This window comes from Camelus ferus, chromosome 11, assembly GCF_009834535.1.
Source record: "Camelus ferus isolate YT-003-E chromosome 11, BCGSAC_Cfer_1.0, whole genome shotgun sequence".
Taxonomy (NCBI): domain Eukaryota; kingdom Metazoa; phylum Chordata; class Mammalia; order Artiodactyla; family Camelidae; genus Camelus; species Camelus ferus.
The window spans coordinates 11,318,273-11,334,500 of record NC_045706.1 but is presented as its reverse complement, the minus strand read 5'-3'; the positions used below and the strand labels follow the sequence as shown (position 1 = coordinate 11,334,500).

The window sequence follows — 16,228 nt, the reverse complement described above, 5'->3', positions numbered from 1 at the left end:
CCGCCCTGCAGACGCACTGATGTGAGCCCCGGGAGGCCCATTTCAGACTTCTGACCGCCAAAACGTTAGGAAAGTGAGGCTATGCCGTTTTTTAACATGGGTGGTGATTTGTTACAGCAGCAATGGGAAACCAACATGCTTTCCCGCAAAGCATCATCATCCGTCTGCTCGTCTCTCCGCCCAGAGTGTAAGCCTCACGAGCTCAGAAGCACGCCCATCACATTCACCACTCAGCCCCCGGCCTCGACAGGGGAACAAACCTGACAGCTGGAAAGGGCCAAGAAACCAATTTAGGCCACCGAATTATTTTAAGTAAGAGAAAACTGAGGCCCAGAGAAGGGCAATGACTTGTTCAAGGCTACTCAATCTGTACCAGCCAAGGCCACCATCCTGCCTTCTGGTCACTAAGCCAGAGAAGCCCCAGGACAGACACAACTGCCAACTCACCAACATGGACAGAAGCTGTCTAGGCACAAGAAATCCCTAGGGAACTCCAGACAGCTGGGAAAATGTTAAGTGTGGGTCAGGTAAGACTGAGAGAAGATGTCGAAAATGACTTAAGTCTTAACGGTGTTAATCCCAGTGGAGCCTCTGGACCACCAGTAACAACTAGGGCAGAACTGTGCCCAGCACCCACCTGATCAGTTGAGTTATGAAGACACATTCACCTGAAGCTTTAGAAAGGCCGATAGACACACAGTTAATGGCAAACTGAAGGCCTGCTTTCAAGAATCTTAGCATTTCACACTTCTGGCCAGAGTCAAAGCTATGGGCAAATTAGAAAAAGCCCTTCCTCCACAAGACATCTTTTTCCATCTGTCAGAATATTGTGGTAACACACTGATTCCATTAGGAAAAGACACTTTACTCCCGATTTGCCAGAAAACTGTCATGGATTCACTCATATATGCGTTACCATGTCTGTTTAGGACCAGCACTCCCTTAGACAGGAAGCCTTTGTGCAGTGCACAACCTGCAGAACCATACACAGCAGCCCTACCAGGCACTCTGGTCTACCCCTTCATGATCTCATCTTCCCCCATCCCCACCCCAGTCCTTAGGCCCACTGGAGAACAACTTTGACCTCAAAGTTTACCATCTTATGTCTAACTCCTCCATTAAGGGCACGAACTTTTATTCCTCTCTTTTTATAGGCAGCCGGGGTTGAAGAGGAGCAAGAGAAGGCTGATCCCATCCAGAAAGAACATGAGGAGGTGAGGAGACAGGAAGCAGTAGGTTCTAACTGAATGTCCAGGGCAGGAGATGGCTGAGGAGGTATGGCAGCTCCCAGCAAAGGCCTTGGAGACACCCCACCCACTACCTACTGGGGAGATGCTAGGTCCACTTTCTGAGGCTCCCAAAGCCTCACTTTCCTTTCTGTGCAGAGGGTATCATTGTAGGACTGCTGGGAGGATTTAAGAAATGATATGAGTTCAGGCTGGTGCCTTGTAAGGGCTCTGGACCTGTGAGCTATTGTTAGTCCTATTATCAGCACCACCAGCCCAGGGGCACCTGCTCTTCATGCTGCCAGCTTCCAGGCATACCTTGCTTTAAACAAAACTGGCACAACCCAGATCTCTAAAAGCAAAGCATGTGACAGGAGGGAGGGAGGGAGGCTGTGTCACCAAGAGAAATGATAACTCACTGTACCAAAGTACCCATCACTGGAACAAACAGAAAAATCCACATCTCTTTTGAATGGAATTGGTTTTGTTTGGGAACAATCTCTGACACACCGGATGAGCCTAGTTCGGCCCCAGGAGGCTCCTTGCACTGTCTCATTTTGCCCGTCACCTGTGCTCTTGGCCAGACGGCCTCCCCCAGGTGAGCCCCAGAAGCCCCATGGCCAGAGGAGGCCCAGGTGCATCCAAGTAAGCACATGCCCAGCTTTGGAGACGCTGAATCTCCAAATCTGAGCCCTGCTGTTTGCGAGCTCGGCAACATGGGTAACACGAGGGCAATCACACTACTGGCCTCGTGCAGCAGCCGTTCTGAGACAAGGCTATAAAGCACCTGGTCTGAGGGCCGTGGGGTTATCGTTACCAATATCAGCTGGGAGACCTCCGTGCAAGCAGGGTGGGTAAGAGAAGAGCCACCACAGAACCCCTGTTCACACACACACACACACACACACACACACAGACACACACACACACAGACACACACACACACACAGACACACACACAAATTCCCACATGGTTGTCACCTCCATCTATCTGGCCAGAACGTTGTAGCCTGCCTTTTTGACAGACTAGCCAAATGCATTTTTTTCATATTATCACATCTCAGAGTGAATTCAGCTGCAAGTAAAAGAATACCTGACGTGCAGCAGCTCAATCAAGATGTTTAATTATCCTGTGTATCAACTCAAAAGACATCAACACAAATGTCACTGAGGCTTCATTTTTTATATAACTTTTCCAGGCAGCCATCAGCAGCATGCCAGCTTTTCGTCCTTAAGACTTGTCATCTCAGGGCTGCCTCAGTTCCACAACCTGCTGGTGACCAGAAGAAGGTGAAGTTCCCAGTCTTTTTTTTTTTTCCTTTTAAAGAAGGGAGTGAACTCCCTCCCAGAGCGCCCCCAACAGACATCCCCTTATATTTCAGGGACCGGACGTGAGTCACCAGTCGTCTCCTAATCCAATCGGGAGAAATGGGCTGTTTTGCGGGCTTATCCCCATCATAGCTCATCCTCACCCATAGGTCGAAGGGGAGACTCTTCCAGGACAAAAGTAAGAAAGCAAGCAGTAGAAGGTGGCTGTCACTTGACACAATGAGCCCCCTAGCTGATCAGAGGAAAGAGCTGGAGCCCAGAGTGGTAAAGTCCCTCGTCCAAGGCCACATGCGACTTTCCAGAAGGACCAAGATAAAAAGCCAGCCACTGGCCCAGCAAGCTCCCACCACTTCACCATGGGGCTTCTCAACCAACTACAGCAGACTCTAAGCCCCAAATGGCTGCAGCCCAGTCCCCAGGACACTGAGCTTGGCCAGAGGCACAACACGGACAAAGTCAATACCATTACATGAGTGAGCCCCTGACGTGCCCAAAGGTGCCCTGCTCCGCCTCCACGCCCCACGGCTAGGGAAGCCAAAGGACTTCCTGCCCCTCGCAAGAGCCTTGGCAGGCGGGTCAGCGGGAACCCAGAGCCTGACAAACAGCATCTCTGTGGCTGCCTGGATACCCGCCAAGCTGCCTCATTCCCTAGGGCTGACCTCATGTTTCTGAAGAGCCTCAAGACGCCTAAGGTCTGTGCATTGCCTCTCACGGCTCAGTTTTGCTGCCAGCAAAGGAAATGGCCCAAGCTGGGGGCTGGGGGCCACATGGAGAGGTGCGAGCGCAGAGCCCAAGCATTCCTCCCCACCACCCACCCCTGCCTGTCAAAAACCTCTGTCTGTGCCATGCATGCCCCGTTCCAGAAGATACTGAGCAACTCTCTAACCTCTGGGATGAGGCCCATCCTGATCTGTCTTCCTGCTTCTATCAATCTGAACATATCCCTCGAAGAAACTTTCCCACTCTGGCTATTTCTGTCCATTTCATTCCAGACTTCTGGAAAGGGAACAAAAGGCAGTCAGACTTCATCGGAAGTCCTGAGAATATCTCAGAAGTCAGTTCCACTGCCTCAAAGAGAGCTGGAAAGCTCACCACCAGGCTGAGGCCTGTGCTTGGTGATAAAAGTAACTGTTGGTTTAACCTAGAGTTGGACCAGGCACCCACTCCAGCCTTTCTGTGGTCACTGACTGCAAAGGCACCCAGAATACTGAGGGCCAGTAAGTGCCCCCCAACAAAAAAAAAACCCTTCATGCATTTGGCCTCCACTTCCAAAACATTCTTTTGGGGTAAAACACCTACCATGGGCAAGGCTGATGGCAAACAAGGTGAGCAGCCTGGAGAAACGGTGTGGAGCCAGGCCCCCAGGACACACGAGCAACCGTCCACTTCTCTCCAGGGCATCTGTGTCACAATCACCGCTACCCACCCACCCTGGCTGCAGCTCCCCATGAAGGCATTTGCTCTCATCCATGTTCACTTAAAAGTGTTTATTCCCTTTGCAAAACCACAAGGGCTAAAAACCACGTGGGGAAGGAAAGCCGTTTGCCATCCTCTCTTTAGCCTGACCAAGGCAGGTTGCACCCAGCAGCTGGCGGCTTTCACCTTTCCTCACAGAAGTTTTTCTCAGAATGGCAGCTCCCAGTCTTCAGAGCTTGAAAGGCCTGCATACCTTGAAAGTATGCAGGCTGCCGGGCTGCAAGAACAGAGTGGAATTTTCCATTTATAGAATACTCCTCATACCACTCTTGAGGCCGGCGTTCTCGTGGTAAGAGCTCAGAGTTCAGTGTCAGCTAACCCGCCACGCTTCTGTAGGAGCCCCACGCCATCCAGGCCCTTTTATTTATTTTTGGTGGGAGAGGGGAGGAAATAAAGGAATAGCTTCTTGAGTGCCAACATAAACTTGGAAAAGGAACTGGGTTGGCAAGTGCAGAATATCACTGCCTGGTTTGGGGACTGAAATCAACCGTTGGGAGTGGGAGGTGAGGAAGAGACCGAAAAACATATCTTCCACCCCACATGCAGACAGGTGGCCAGAACAGGCATCGTGTTACTGCCTCTAGGCCTTCCCCACGCCTGCTGCCCGGGCCCTGGACTGCTCCTGAGGGCAGGGGCCCACGCCAAGGGCACCAGGCCCCACCTCATTTCTTTCTCTCCTGCCGGGTTTCCCTGTGTTCTGCACTTGATTTCTGCTGATGTATGCACAGACTCGAAGTCTGAAATACCTTTGAGATCCACGGTATAGTGGGAAGGCCACCAAGCCAGTCATGAAGAGGTCTGAGTCCTAGTTCTGGCTGTGACAAATTCGCCATGTGATGTTAAAGAAGCCCATCTCTTCTCTGGGTCTCATTTTCTTCATCTGTAAAGTAAGATCAAGTTGAATGATCCCAAAGATTCCTCCCACTGCTGACATTCTGATTCACTCCTTCATCCTAATGGTAACTGGTGCCAGCACTAGGTGCTGAGCATCTCCTGTTGGGCACAGCCAGACCCATAAGCATAGCATCACGCCTAACGACGGCTGCACCACCATCCTCCCAGCCCTTGTTTCAATAGCCATAGCTCCTCCAGAGAGGGGAAGCAACCCTGCCTGCCAGCTCAGCCACCAGAGGAGACATTTTTCTCGTCCCATAGAACCCTACAAGAACCCTCCCAGTAACTAAAATCTTTCCTACTTTCCATTAAAAAAAAATGTGTTGCCTTTTCTGGAAAAGGCATGATCACCTCAAAGCCACCTAATCAAAAATCTTGATTTATTTTCCACTGTTTTCACAAAAATATTTTATTCATTTCATAGTACTAAGTTGTGACACAATATGCTTTGTTTTTCGAATTGCACATACACCTCAGATTTCAATATAGCCCCCCCAAACCCTACCCCAGGGGTGTTGAGGAGCTACACACACACACACACCCCAATCGTTGTCCTAAGGCTGGAAGATTATATGGCCCAGCCCTCATCCCTACCTAGGTCACTAGCTAACGGCCACCTAGTCTCTGGACACATGTGGGGAGGTGCTGCGTGCTGTGGGAAAGTCCTGCGTCCCTCTACTACTTAAGAATCGTAACAAACTCAGAGGTTTGTGCGAGGATTTCACCCAGTTGAAAGCCCTCCAAAGCGCTGTACAAACGGAAGTTACTTGATTGTTGGGCGGCTCTGACTTGAAAATTGCATCCTTAGATCGCGCCAAGTCCTGCCTCCCCTCAGCTTTTCTTACTGATGCTGGTGAGGAGAGAGAAGGGTTTCTCAGAAGGCCAGCCCAGGGCGCTAAATGCTGGGAGGTGCGTCTCACCACCAGGCCGAGGGAGATCCAGGCCTGGTCACCTGTTCCAAACCCAGGGCACAGAGCTCAGGCGAAGGCAGCCGCCCCTCCCGTGCTCCTCTCCCTTACTTTTCCCTCCCCTGCCAGCTACGCGGGCAGGACACGCCCCCTCCCTGGGATTCACCAATCAGCGTCCGGAGCGGCGCCTGTGGCGCAGGGGGCTCTGGTCGGCAGCCAATTAGCACCGGGGCCTCAGGCGGCGCCTCGCCCGCCCCCTCCCGGAATGAAAGCCGCCCCGCAGCTGGCGAGGCCGGCGCAGCGCGTGGGGCGCGGGAGCCGCGCGGGCGGGCGGGAGAGGAGCGCGCGCACTGCCTGCCCGCCCCCCGCGCGCCCGCCTCTGCTCCGCCTCCGTCCGGGGCGCGGGCGAGGTGGCCGGGGCGGGGGAGCGCAGAGGGCAGGGCCGCGGCGGCGAGGCCCGGGGGCGGGGAGGAGCGGGACCCGATAAAAAGCGGCGAGGCGGCCCCACCCCGCGGCAGGCCGGCGGGCAGGCTCGGCGCGTCCCTTCCGTCCGGCCCGTGCCGGCGGCGGGGAGGCGGCGCGCGCGGCCCGCAGCCCGCCCATGGAGGCTTTCCCCTGGGCGCCCCGCTCGCCCCGCCGCGGCCGCGCCCCCCCGCCCATGGCGCTCGTGCCCAGCGCCCGCTACGTGAGCGCCCAGGGCCCGGCGCACCCGCAGCCTTTCAGCTCGTGGAACGACTACCTGGGGCTCGCGACGCTCATCACCAAGGCGGTGGACGACGAGCAGCGCTTCGGCTGCGCCCGAGGCGAGGACCGCGGTGGCGGCGGCGGCTCCCCGCCCTCCTCTTCCTCCTCGTCGTGCTGCTCCCCCCATGCGGGGGCCGGGCCCGGGGCACTGGGGCCGGCGCTGGGTCCTCCCGACTACGACGAGGACGACGACGACGACGACAGCGACGATCCGGGGTCTAGGGGCCGCTACCTGGGGGGCGCCCTGGAGCTGCGCGCGCTGGAACTGTGCGCGGGCCCCACCGAGGCCGGGCTGCTGGAGGAGCGCTTCGCGGAGCTGAGCCCGTTCGCCGGTCGCGCCGCCGCCGTGCTCCTGGGCTGCGCGCCCGCCGCAGCCGCCACCGCCGAAGTGGCGCAGCGCGAGGAGCCAGCCCCAGTATGGGCGGCCGAGCCCCGGCTACACGCCGCCTCCGGGGCGGCCGCCGCCCGGCTGCTCAAGCCCGAGCTGCAGGTGTGCGTGTTTTGCCGGAACAACAAGGAGGCAGTGGCGCTCTACACCACCCACATCCTGAAGGGACCCGACGGGCGAGTGCTGTGCCCCGTGCTGCGCCGCTACACATGTCCCCTGTGCGGCGCCAGCGGCGACAACGCGCACACCATCAAGTACTGCCCGCTCTCCAAAGTGCCGCCACCGCCCGCCGCCCGTCCACCGCCACGCAGCGCCAGGGACGGCCTGCCCGGCAAGAAGGTGCGCTGAGGGCCCGGGCTCGGGTCTGCTGCTGCCACTAGGGTCACCGCCTGCCCACTCTCGTTTTTGGTCTGCGCACCATCTCTCCCTCGCTGCTGGGGAGCGTGGAGCTCAGCAGTTGGCTCTACTTGGGAATGTCGTCTTGGTTTGTTTTCAAAGGAAGCCGGCGGTACGGAGTACTTTCTTGTAGAAGAGCGGTTGAGACTAGATGCTAAAATCTTGATTTGTTTATCTCTAGTTTGTGCACATCCAGACGGTGACGGATGGGTATTCCACTAACTGAAATATGGCAACTTAAAGGCGCGCTGTTTATTTACTCTGTACGTGGACCTATTTTAGACGCGCATCAGTGTGAAATGGTCTCAATCTGATCTTGGATGTTTAATTTTATGAATGGAGGCACTTTACTAGGTCTAGAATATTTTTTTAAAAGCCTCTTAACTGAACTTAAAACTGGCGATTTTATGGAATGTCAGCAAAATGACTATTTTATTGTTTGGAACAAGTAATGTTTCTGTTGTCCTTAACCAGTTATTCTAATCCCAGGTGAAACAAGCCCCTGCCTGGTAGCATCATTAAGTGAAGGCTTAGTAAACTTTCCAGTATTCGTTTGGGTGGGTGTTCCCTCCTTGTGGCTTGTTTCTGTCCTAACTGGAGGTGTAAACATGAACAGTCTGTAGCAGGTAGAATACAGTTCCTTAGCCTTTTATGTACCAGATCTTTTATTACTGAATGACAACTAGCATTTTCCACCTTTAAAATTTTTGCCAAGTTATAATCATATTGTGTATACACTTGGAAATGGTGCTGTTTAAAAACCGTGTGTTGTTTATACAGTAACAGTATATGAACTCATTAATCTTGCCTTTAACTCTGGTACTTTTGTCTATGTAGTCCTCCTTCCCCCAATTTCCAGTTCTTCAAAAACATTTGTGATATAAGACCAAAAAGGAGCAGTATTAATTCACTCTGAATTGCTCAATTTCAGCGTTCCTAAATAGTGGAAAGCTCATTCCAGCTGTTGCCTCTCCAATTAAATTTAAGATGGGGTACTTTTGAGCTCCGGAAGGTTAATGTAATGCTATGAAGGTTCCACTCTGGGCTATGTCGGCTTTAAACATCACAGGCAGCTCTCAAATCAGTATAAGCACTGATTAAAGGAACTAGTGGGAGTGGGGGTGTTGGGGTGGGGTGTGCAGAGACAAGACACACAGCCTGTCTCATGTTCCCATTCTCACTGGAAGATGACCCTTTCTCTGGAACATCCACCAGTTTTCCACAAATGAGATTATACCCATCCCCAGGATTAAGTTTAGCTCAGTGGTACACGAGGTCCTAGGTTCAATCCCCAGTACTTCTATTTAAATAAACAAATAAACCTAATTAACTCCCCTACTAAAAAAAAACCCAAAAACTGACTCCTACTTCAGCCTCCCACCCTCATTTTCAAACCCACTATGCATAGTGAATAATACCACACTGTATCTTACTATCAGGACAGATACGTAAGACAAAAATGGAAATGAGTTAAGATGAAGTCATCTGAAATGTACAAAATCACTATCTGAAAATACCAACAAGAGATTTAGTTTAAGTATATTGAGATGACAGTTTACCTAGGCTATTAAAAGTCAAGACTGCTTTCATATTAAACCACTTCCTCCACAACAAATTTGCTTGATTTGAACATTCCTCTCAAAATGTAAAAGGCTGCCATAAATAACACTGGGATAGCTATGAGCCTTTTTGGTCAAAGGAAGGTGCACCAGAACAAAGGAAAGGAAAGCAGACAAACCATTTCTTGGCCAGGAAAAAATAATCCACTCCTGCTACTAGCCCCAAAGCAGAGAACTTCAGAATTGCTAAGCCTGAACTCAAGAGATTTAATAAAACCGTGTAATTAACTTACTCTCTTCAGTTTTGCTAGAAACATACCAGTTTAAATTAGTTTTGCTTTTTGAGGTCAACATGAATTCCTGTACCTCTTTCCCACTGCCCTATTCTGCCTTCTCAAGTTACTACTGATGGGTGCATTCTCCTGACCAGGACTAGGCAGGCAGCTTGCTTTGTAGTTTTAAAAAAGCCAAGTTAGGGGGTGGGTGTAGCTCAGTGGTAGAGTGCATGCTTAGCATGCATGAGGTCCTAGGTTCAATCCCCAGTACCGCTGTTAAAAAGAAGTAAACCTACCGTACCTACCCCCTCCCAATAATAAAAGAGCCAAATTACAGGTTTCCAGGTCTCAGGCACATGGCTTTATTATTTTCACAAGAATCCCTTGGTGACCCAATGTGCCTAATGCAAATCTGATACTACTATTTTATCAGAACTGGGATCAGTGTTAAACTTAGGTCTTTAAGTACGGGGAAAGGTATCTAGAATACTCTCACAACCAGCGAGGCAACCATTATGTCCATCTACATAAGCACCACCCCATACCAGCTCCCCTCCCCCCTTAAATTTGCTAATTTTAAGAGTTAAAATATGAACAAAGAATGTCCATAGTTTTCTAAAGCTTTCTTATAAGAGGTATACTAACCACATTCTAATAAATTTAAAAGCAACGCTCAATCTGAAACGTATTTTAAATGCTTGCAAAGCTAAACTTAAGGTAAAAGAAACCCAATTTTTTGAAGTTTAAAAAATACATAAAATAGTGTGACAAAACTGTCTTATTTTCATAAGAATATACTACATGTTTGGGGCAAGGGGAGAGAGAAAAAGATGTATAGAATCTTCAAAAGAGCTTTACCAACTGTGCAGGCAGACTGCCTGTCCTTTTGTTAGACACTTCCACAGGCTTTTCCATTTCCCTATGAAGTCCTTTGGAAAACTGCAAAATTATTTGATTACAACAACTTTTGGCATAGATATAAGCCAAAACCATGTATTTTAAAATTATATCACAAATATATGTGTATTTCGAAGGAAAGTTTCAGTGTTAGTCCTAATTTTCTAGTTTGTTCTTAGCTGCAACATGAACATTCCTTCTGTTAATGTCCTATAGATTTCAGTTAAACTTATGAAATTATAAGTCAGTCTACAGCCAAATCATCCTACATCTAGAGATCCCAAGCTCCTCCTAGTAGCCACTATGAACAACTAATAGGATGTGGAGTCTTTTGGGGGCTGCTGTCTCCACCCTCAGATCCATCCATGTTGATAGCGATGACATCCCCATTTGAAACTGCAGAAGCCACTGGGAACATGGAAGACATCACTGAGTAGGTTGGTGGTTCTGATTTCCTTTGACACCTGTGAATAAACACTGGGGGACAGAGTAAGGCTTGTGATGCCTTGAGAGTGGAAACCTAAGAGCAGGATCACAAAGTAGAATCAGACTCTTTTGTCCTTATCCTGTGCTCTGATTCCAACACCCAGGACAAAGAACTTGGAGAACAGTGTGTCTGGGAAAGGGGCTGGGCAGGAAGCGTGTTTGCAGACGAGCCTGGAAACCTAACCATCAGACATGCATTTGTAACTCATCCAAACAAATCAGTGAGGACGAGTTGCCTGTTGGGGGCCTATCTGTGATGTCACAGGTACAGTCCTCCTCTAGTAACTTATGACTCAGAATGGGACTGCCCCAAGTTCTTTCACTTGTTGTAAAAGAAGTCCTCTTCTCACAAAAAGATCTTTTAAGACTTTAGCTTGCAGTCCAGATATCAAGAAAAAAATGGTTTAGAAAGTGATTTCCATTATTGTTAACATCAAACAGGAAAGGCTGCATCTGATTATTTAAGTAAAACATCATCCATACTCCCTCTTCTGGCCTTACAGCTGTACCAACAGGAATTCTCACCACTACTCAGTATCAGAAAGAATACTAAGTGCCTACAGCCGCTATAAATTTACAACTAACATTCTCTGAAATTAGTTATGATTTATCTTACTTCAGAGGGAAACCCAAGATGTACACCACACACACACCACACTCACAGAGAGGACAGCATTACAAGCAAACACCGGGGCTCCTCAACTAACAAAGGACATTTTAGTGGAAGCATCCTAGCCACATTTGCCTTCTGTTATATTTAGGCTATTTTCTCTAAGACATTTAATAGCACTGGTAAAAACTCAAGTGAAGTAACTTCAACTGAATATGCAAACTCAGCATTATAAACAAAACACTTTGACTAACCACAAATCAACACTAGAACAAATTCTGTAAGTATTTTATTTATCGTTGAAGAAAAAACACAGCAGCAAGTTCTGTGTTGGCTTCAATAAGACCGAATAGTTAATCTTTAACATGGCTACTACACTCCAAAATTGAAGTCAACACAGTCATTACTACAAATTACTTGTTGAAAGAACCTATCCTGAAGAGAAAGGAAATCAGGAAAAAGAATTTAAACAATTCTTCCAAACCACCACATTTATAAATATTGTCATATTTAAAATGCTTGAAGGCATGAATTCTCCATAAATGGAAAAGCAGTTTGCTATTGGCAAAAGAAAAACTCAGCAATAGTTTACTAAATGCTTTAAAATTTCAAAGCTGTATCTGTTTTAGATTCACACTTGAGCAGTATTTTTCTCATGACAACAATGACTGCACATTGCTTTCTAGTCACCCTCTCGAGTAAAACCTGCAGAAAATCCCACTGTATCCAATGTGTGTAATGTTTACTGCACTTATAGTAAATCTAAAAACTTTCTAAATTTAGTAAATAGTAAATACCTCAAAATACCTAGAGGCATGTCTCAACTGCTAATGGTATGAAAATTGTTTCAGCTTCCTGCTTAAATCTTCAAATATCTTCAAATACATTTTCTATAACATGAACCATACTTCATTCCAAATTAATACCAGATATTTCAAAATCAAAAGAAAAAGGTCAGTTCCATACCAAGATACAGGTGTTACTCAATACCTGAAGAATTCACATTTTAAATTTATTTTTTACTTTTTCTTTTTTGTAAACAAATGATTGATGAAATAATGCCAAAACCTTAAATTCCGAAACGCTGCATGGTTTTCGAACCTTCCGTGGATACGGTGCATGATCGATCTATTATATAGGATTAATACAAGTTCATGCTTTTTGTGTTATGGTGAGACAACAGTAAAGAATCCAATTTAGATTGGTTGAAGCACAAGTATAATCCTTGAATGTGATCAAACCTATGTAAGACATGAGTTTGAATCCACTGTCTTGAGACTTAACGTCGTACTGTGGTCCACCCGTCTTCATCAGTCTCATTTTTAGTACGACGAAGAGATTCCCTGTCTTTCTCAGCTCTCCATGAGGGCTTCTCTTTTTCACCTTCTCTTTCTCGGTCTCGATCTCTTTCTCGATCTCTTGAAAGAGCTGGAGGAGGAACACGACGAGGGGCATCCCGCTCTTCTGTCCGGTCATCTTTCCTGTCATCAGCACGTCTCCAAGAACTTACTAAAAAGTTTAATTAAAACAAGACAGAATGAACTTGTACCACATTCTATTAGTTCACACTAAATAGAGCTTAAGCAAAACAAATGCCTCAAATTACTCAAAAATCCTATACTGAAGATAATGATGGAGAATCTCCATTAAGAAATAAAAGCTAGGTGTTAAATAAATAAATAAATAAATAAATAAATAAATAAATAAATAAATAAAAGCTAAATACATTTTAATCATTTTGATACAATTTCTGAAAAAACCTTTAAAACATACATCCTTAGAAATGTAAGCTGGCAAGCAAGAAGAAACCACTGGCCTGAGAAATATCCTAATTGCTTAAAAAAATTTAGGCTCAAGTGACAAAATTCTGGCTGAATAAAAAATTTCTAGAGGGTTTTTGGCTCTTTTTGAAGAAAATTTAACAGCAAATAAGTAAAAGAATGTATTTCATTATGGCTATAAAAGAAGAAATACCCTTACAATCCAGTTGTACACATAAAATAGCAAAAGCTTGTGAGACGACGACTTACTTCAGTGCAATGGTCATTTTAAACAAAGTATTCTCTACTAAAGTTTCAAATATTGCCATTTCAGAGAATGTTTTACACTTTGTGCTTATCCACGAGGACCTTACTTTTAAATAACTGATAAATTGTTTTCTTGTTTACATAAAATTAATGTTTTTACCAATATAGATATTGCTTACTATCCAATGTAGTCTACCACTATACTTCGAATTTGAAGATGACCTAAACTTCACAGAGCATAGTTAAGTTTGTGAGAACTATGAACTCTAAATGGAATAAACTGATCTACTGCCCATCTTATTTTTGGTGTTCATACAAATTGACAAGATGGTAAAACGCACAATCCCCCGTTATTCCGGCTCCCCAGGGATTTCTGGTCACACAGAAAGAACACCTCTACCTTCCTCACGCTCTGATCTGAGAGGAGGTCCCCTTCGATCTCTGTCATCTCGTCTTTCTCTTAGATCACGGCGATCATCTCTCTCACGGCGGCGGTCATCCCGATCCCTGTCATCACGACGACTCGCGTCTCTCCAGCTTGAAGATTCCTCAGCTGGTCCTCGTCTCCAGCCACCTTCATCTCTGTAGCCATTCAAAATGACATGGTAGGTTCCATCATTAGACTCCATGGGTAATTATAAGTGAAAATATCCTATCCAACTTGGTGCGCAAAGAGTTTGCAAATAATAACAGGAATAAAATTTAAACACGTGACTTGACTGCAAACTGATGCCTCAGGCATGGAAGTCAAATGAGAATATCTGGATCTGCACTGTCCAACACAGTCGTCGTTAAATTAACTAAAATAAAACCAAGACATTCCCTTAGCATTGCTAACTCATTCCAAATGCTCAATGGCCAGATGCTGGCTACCAAACTGGACACTACATATATATAGGACATGTTCATCCTTACAGAAAACTATTCAAGTGTGCTTGTCTAGATTAGCACAAAGCCACTTTGCCCAGAAGGAGCAAGCTAGAACTCTTAACTAATAGAAGTAAAGGGGCTTTTAATAATTTAAAGGCAATAAGCTGGCCTCAACCACAGGGGAAAACCAACAGCCTGGTGAAGACAACCTGGACTGGTTCCAGTGCCAGAGTTACACAGTCTATTGACAGCCACACAGCTCAAGCCTCCATGTCTTCTTCACTTTGTAGAGGAAAATGGTTCAATTAGATGACATCTGAAATTTTTTTTTAATCTGCACTATGATTCTAACTGATAAACTGGGGGGAATGAGGAGCACCACTTTTCAAAAATAGTTGGGAACGCACAGACAGCACTGAAAGAATCCTAACTGTAACGCGGATGTCAAACCTAGGCCGTCTGAAGCGGTCCTCTCGATCCGCGTCTCTCTCTCTGTCCCTCTCTCTGTCTCTGTCTCTCTCTGGGTCCCTGTCGTTCTCGTCACGATCTTGATGGTCTCGGTCTCTTTCTTTCTCCCTGTCCCATTCACGGTCTTCTGATGGTCTCGATTCTCGAGGTGGACCCCAACTCTCTTCTCTGGCTCTTTCTTTTTCTCTCCATCCACCTATTTTTTTTTAAAAAAAGAAAAAAAAAATTTCAACTTAAACAGATTGGCAACCATGAACAGAGATCTTAAGGTTGACATTAATCCATCACCATTTTAAATGCTAATTAATTTAATGCCATACTCCAACCTCGTTTTTTAAAAAGCCTAAATTCACTTACATCATTTCACAGACTCCCCTGCTCCTATTTGTCTCCCTATTATTGTTTTTCTAACATATAACATATAGGAACTTACATGGCCTGGGTTAAGCATTCCTTATGCAGAGATTCCAGGTATAAAAATCAGTTCTGATGGCAACTCATTTAAGCAGAAAACTTAAAAGGGTGAAGGGTAGGATCTAGATCTCCGAGAGACAAGAGCCCCAATTATGAGTTCATTTATATTCTGCAACATTTTCAAAACCTTTAGAAGCAAAAAGACTCTTTCCTGTTACATCGCTGCCCACCACCATTTACCACCTATGAAATAATAAATCCTTTGGCCTTGCCCAATATCTCACACAGCCATGGGATGTCCAAATTTAGGAACATTATACACACACGCACGTGCGCACGCACCAAAAAAGGCAGAGATTTCAATGAAAACGTATTATAGCTGCAAAGCTATAATTATCATTGTCACTAACATTTATATTACTATGTGCCACAGCACTAGTCTAAACCCTCTGCAGGTATTAGCTCATTTATTCAAACCTGTTCTCAGCTGAGGATGAGCAAGGCAATGCTGCCTTCTTGCTGCAGCTCTCCTACTTTAAACAAGGATCCTTTTGGTGGTCTTATTTAGTGACACGTTTTCAGACTTATGCTTTTTGTTGGTGATTTCAGTTTTTTAAATGTGCCCCCAGCCCCACCTCCAGCATTGTGCTAAAGTGCTGTCCAGTGTTCCCAAACACAAGAAGGGAATGATAGATATGCCTTAGGGAGAAAATACACGTTGCTAGATAAGCTTCATTCAGGAATGAATTACACTGCTTTTGGCCATGAGTTCAAAGCTAATGAATCAATAATATTTATTAAATAAGGTATCTCTAAGCAGAAAAATAAAACAAGGTTATGTATTGATTGACGAAAACTGTGACCAGAAGGCTTACAGGAACCTAATCTGGTATTTCCCTTAGGAGCAATGGTTTAGTATTCAGTGACTTTATAAAAATTACTATCTTGACTTAATGCGAATGTAAGATCATTCTCATTTTGCACAAGGCACAGAAAAGTTAGGTGCCTTGCCCAAAGTCACAGAGCTTCACAGTGGAATGAAGTGAGACTAGAAGAAACAGAACCCACTAAGGGTTTTTAAATGCAAGGAAGCTGCTAAAATTTGCATTTAGAACAAATTACTATGGTTACTGAAGATTCACAAAGAGGATGAACAAGCAGAGCAAACAAGTAGAGCAAAGGAGAGCTCCCAGATTTCTGGCTTATACAATCAGAGGGACAGATGTGCCCCTGAAGAGAAGCAGAGAAGCAGGGGGGTGGG

General features: G+C 46.5%; 2 protein-coding genes across 2 annotated transcripts in view; one reads left to right on the top strand and one right to left on the bottom strand.

The window, feature by feature from the left end:
* The first annotated feature begins 6,299 nt into the window (after nucleotides 1-6,299).
* Nucleotides 6,300-9,209, top strand: NANOS1 (nanos C2HC-type zinc finger 1). Its single transcript, XM_032490799.1, has one exon. It carries the CDS (start codon nucleotides 6,435-6,437, stop codon nucleotides 7,311-7,313), a length of 879 nt encoding a protein of 292 aa, XP_032346690.1. The 5' UTR covers nucleotides 6,300-6,434; the 3' UTR covers nucleotides 7,314-9,209.
* Nucleotides 9,210-11,464: 2,255 nt separating this feature from the next.
* EIF3A (eukaryotic translation initiation factor 3 subunit A) overlaps nucleotides 11,465-16,228 on the bottom strand; it is a 32,666-nt gene continuing 27,902 nt past the window's right edge. The window contains 3 exon segments of the mRNA XM_032490794.1: nucleotides 11,465-12,697; nucleotides 13,616-13,797; nucleotides 14,536-14,749. Of these exon segments, the coding sequence (XP_032346685.1) occupies nucleotides 12,468-12,697; nucleotides 13,616-13,797; nucleotides 14,536-14,749 (626 nt within the window). The 3' untranslated portion in view covers nucleotides 11,465-12,467.

Excerpts from the sequence above, each read along its gene's own strand:
- NANOS1 (XM_032490799.1), top strand. The coding sequence starts at position 6,435 with ATGGAGGCTTTCCCCTGGGCGCCCCGCTCGCCCCGCCGCGGCCGCGCC.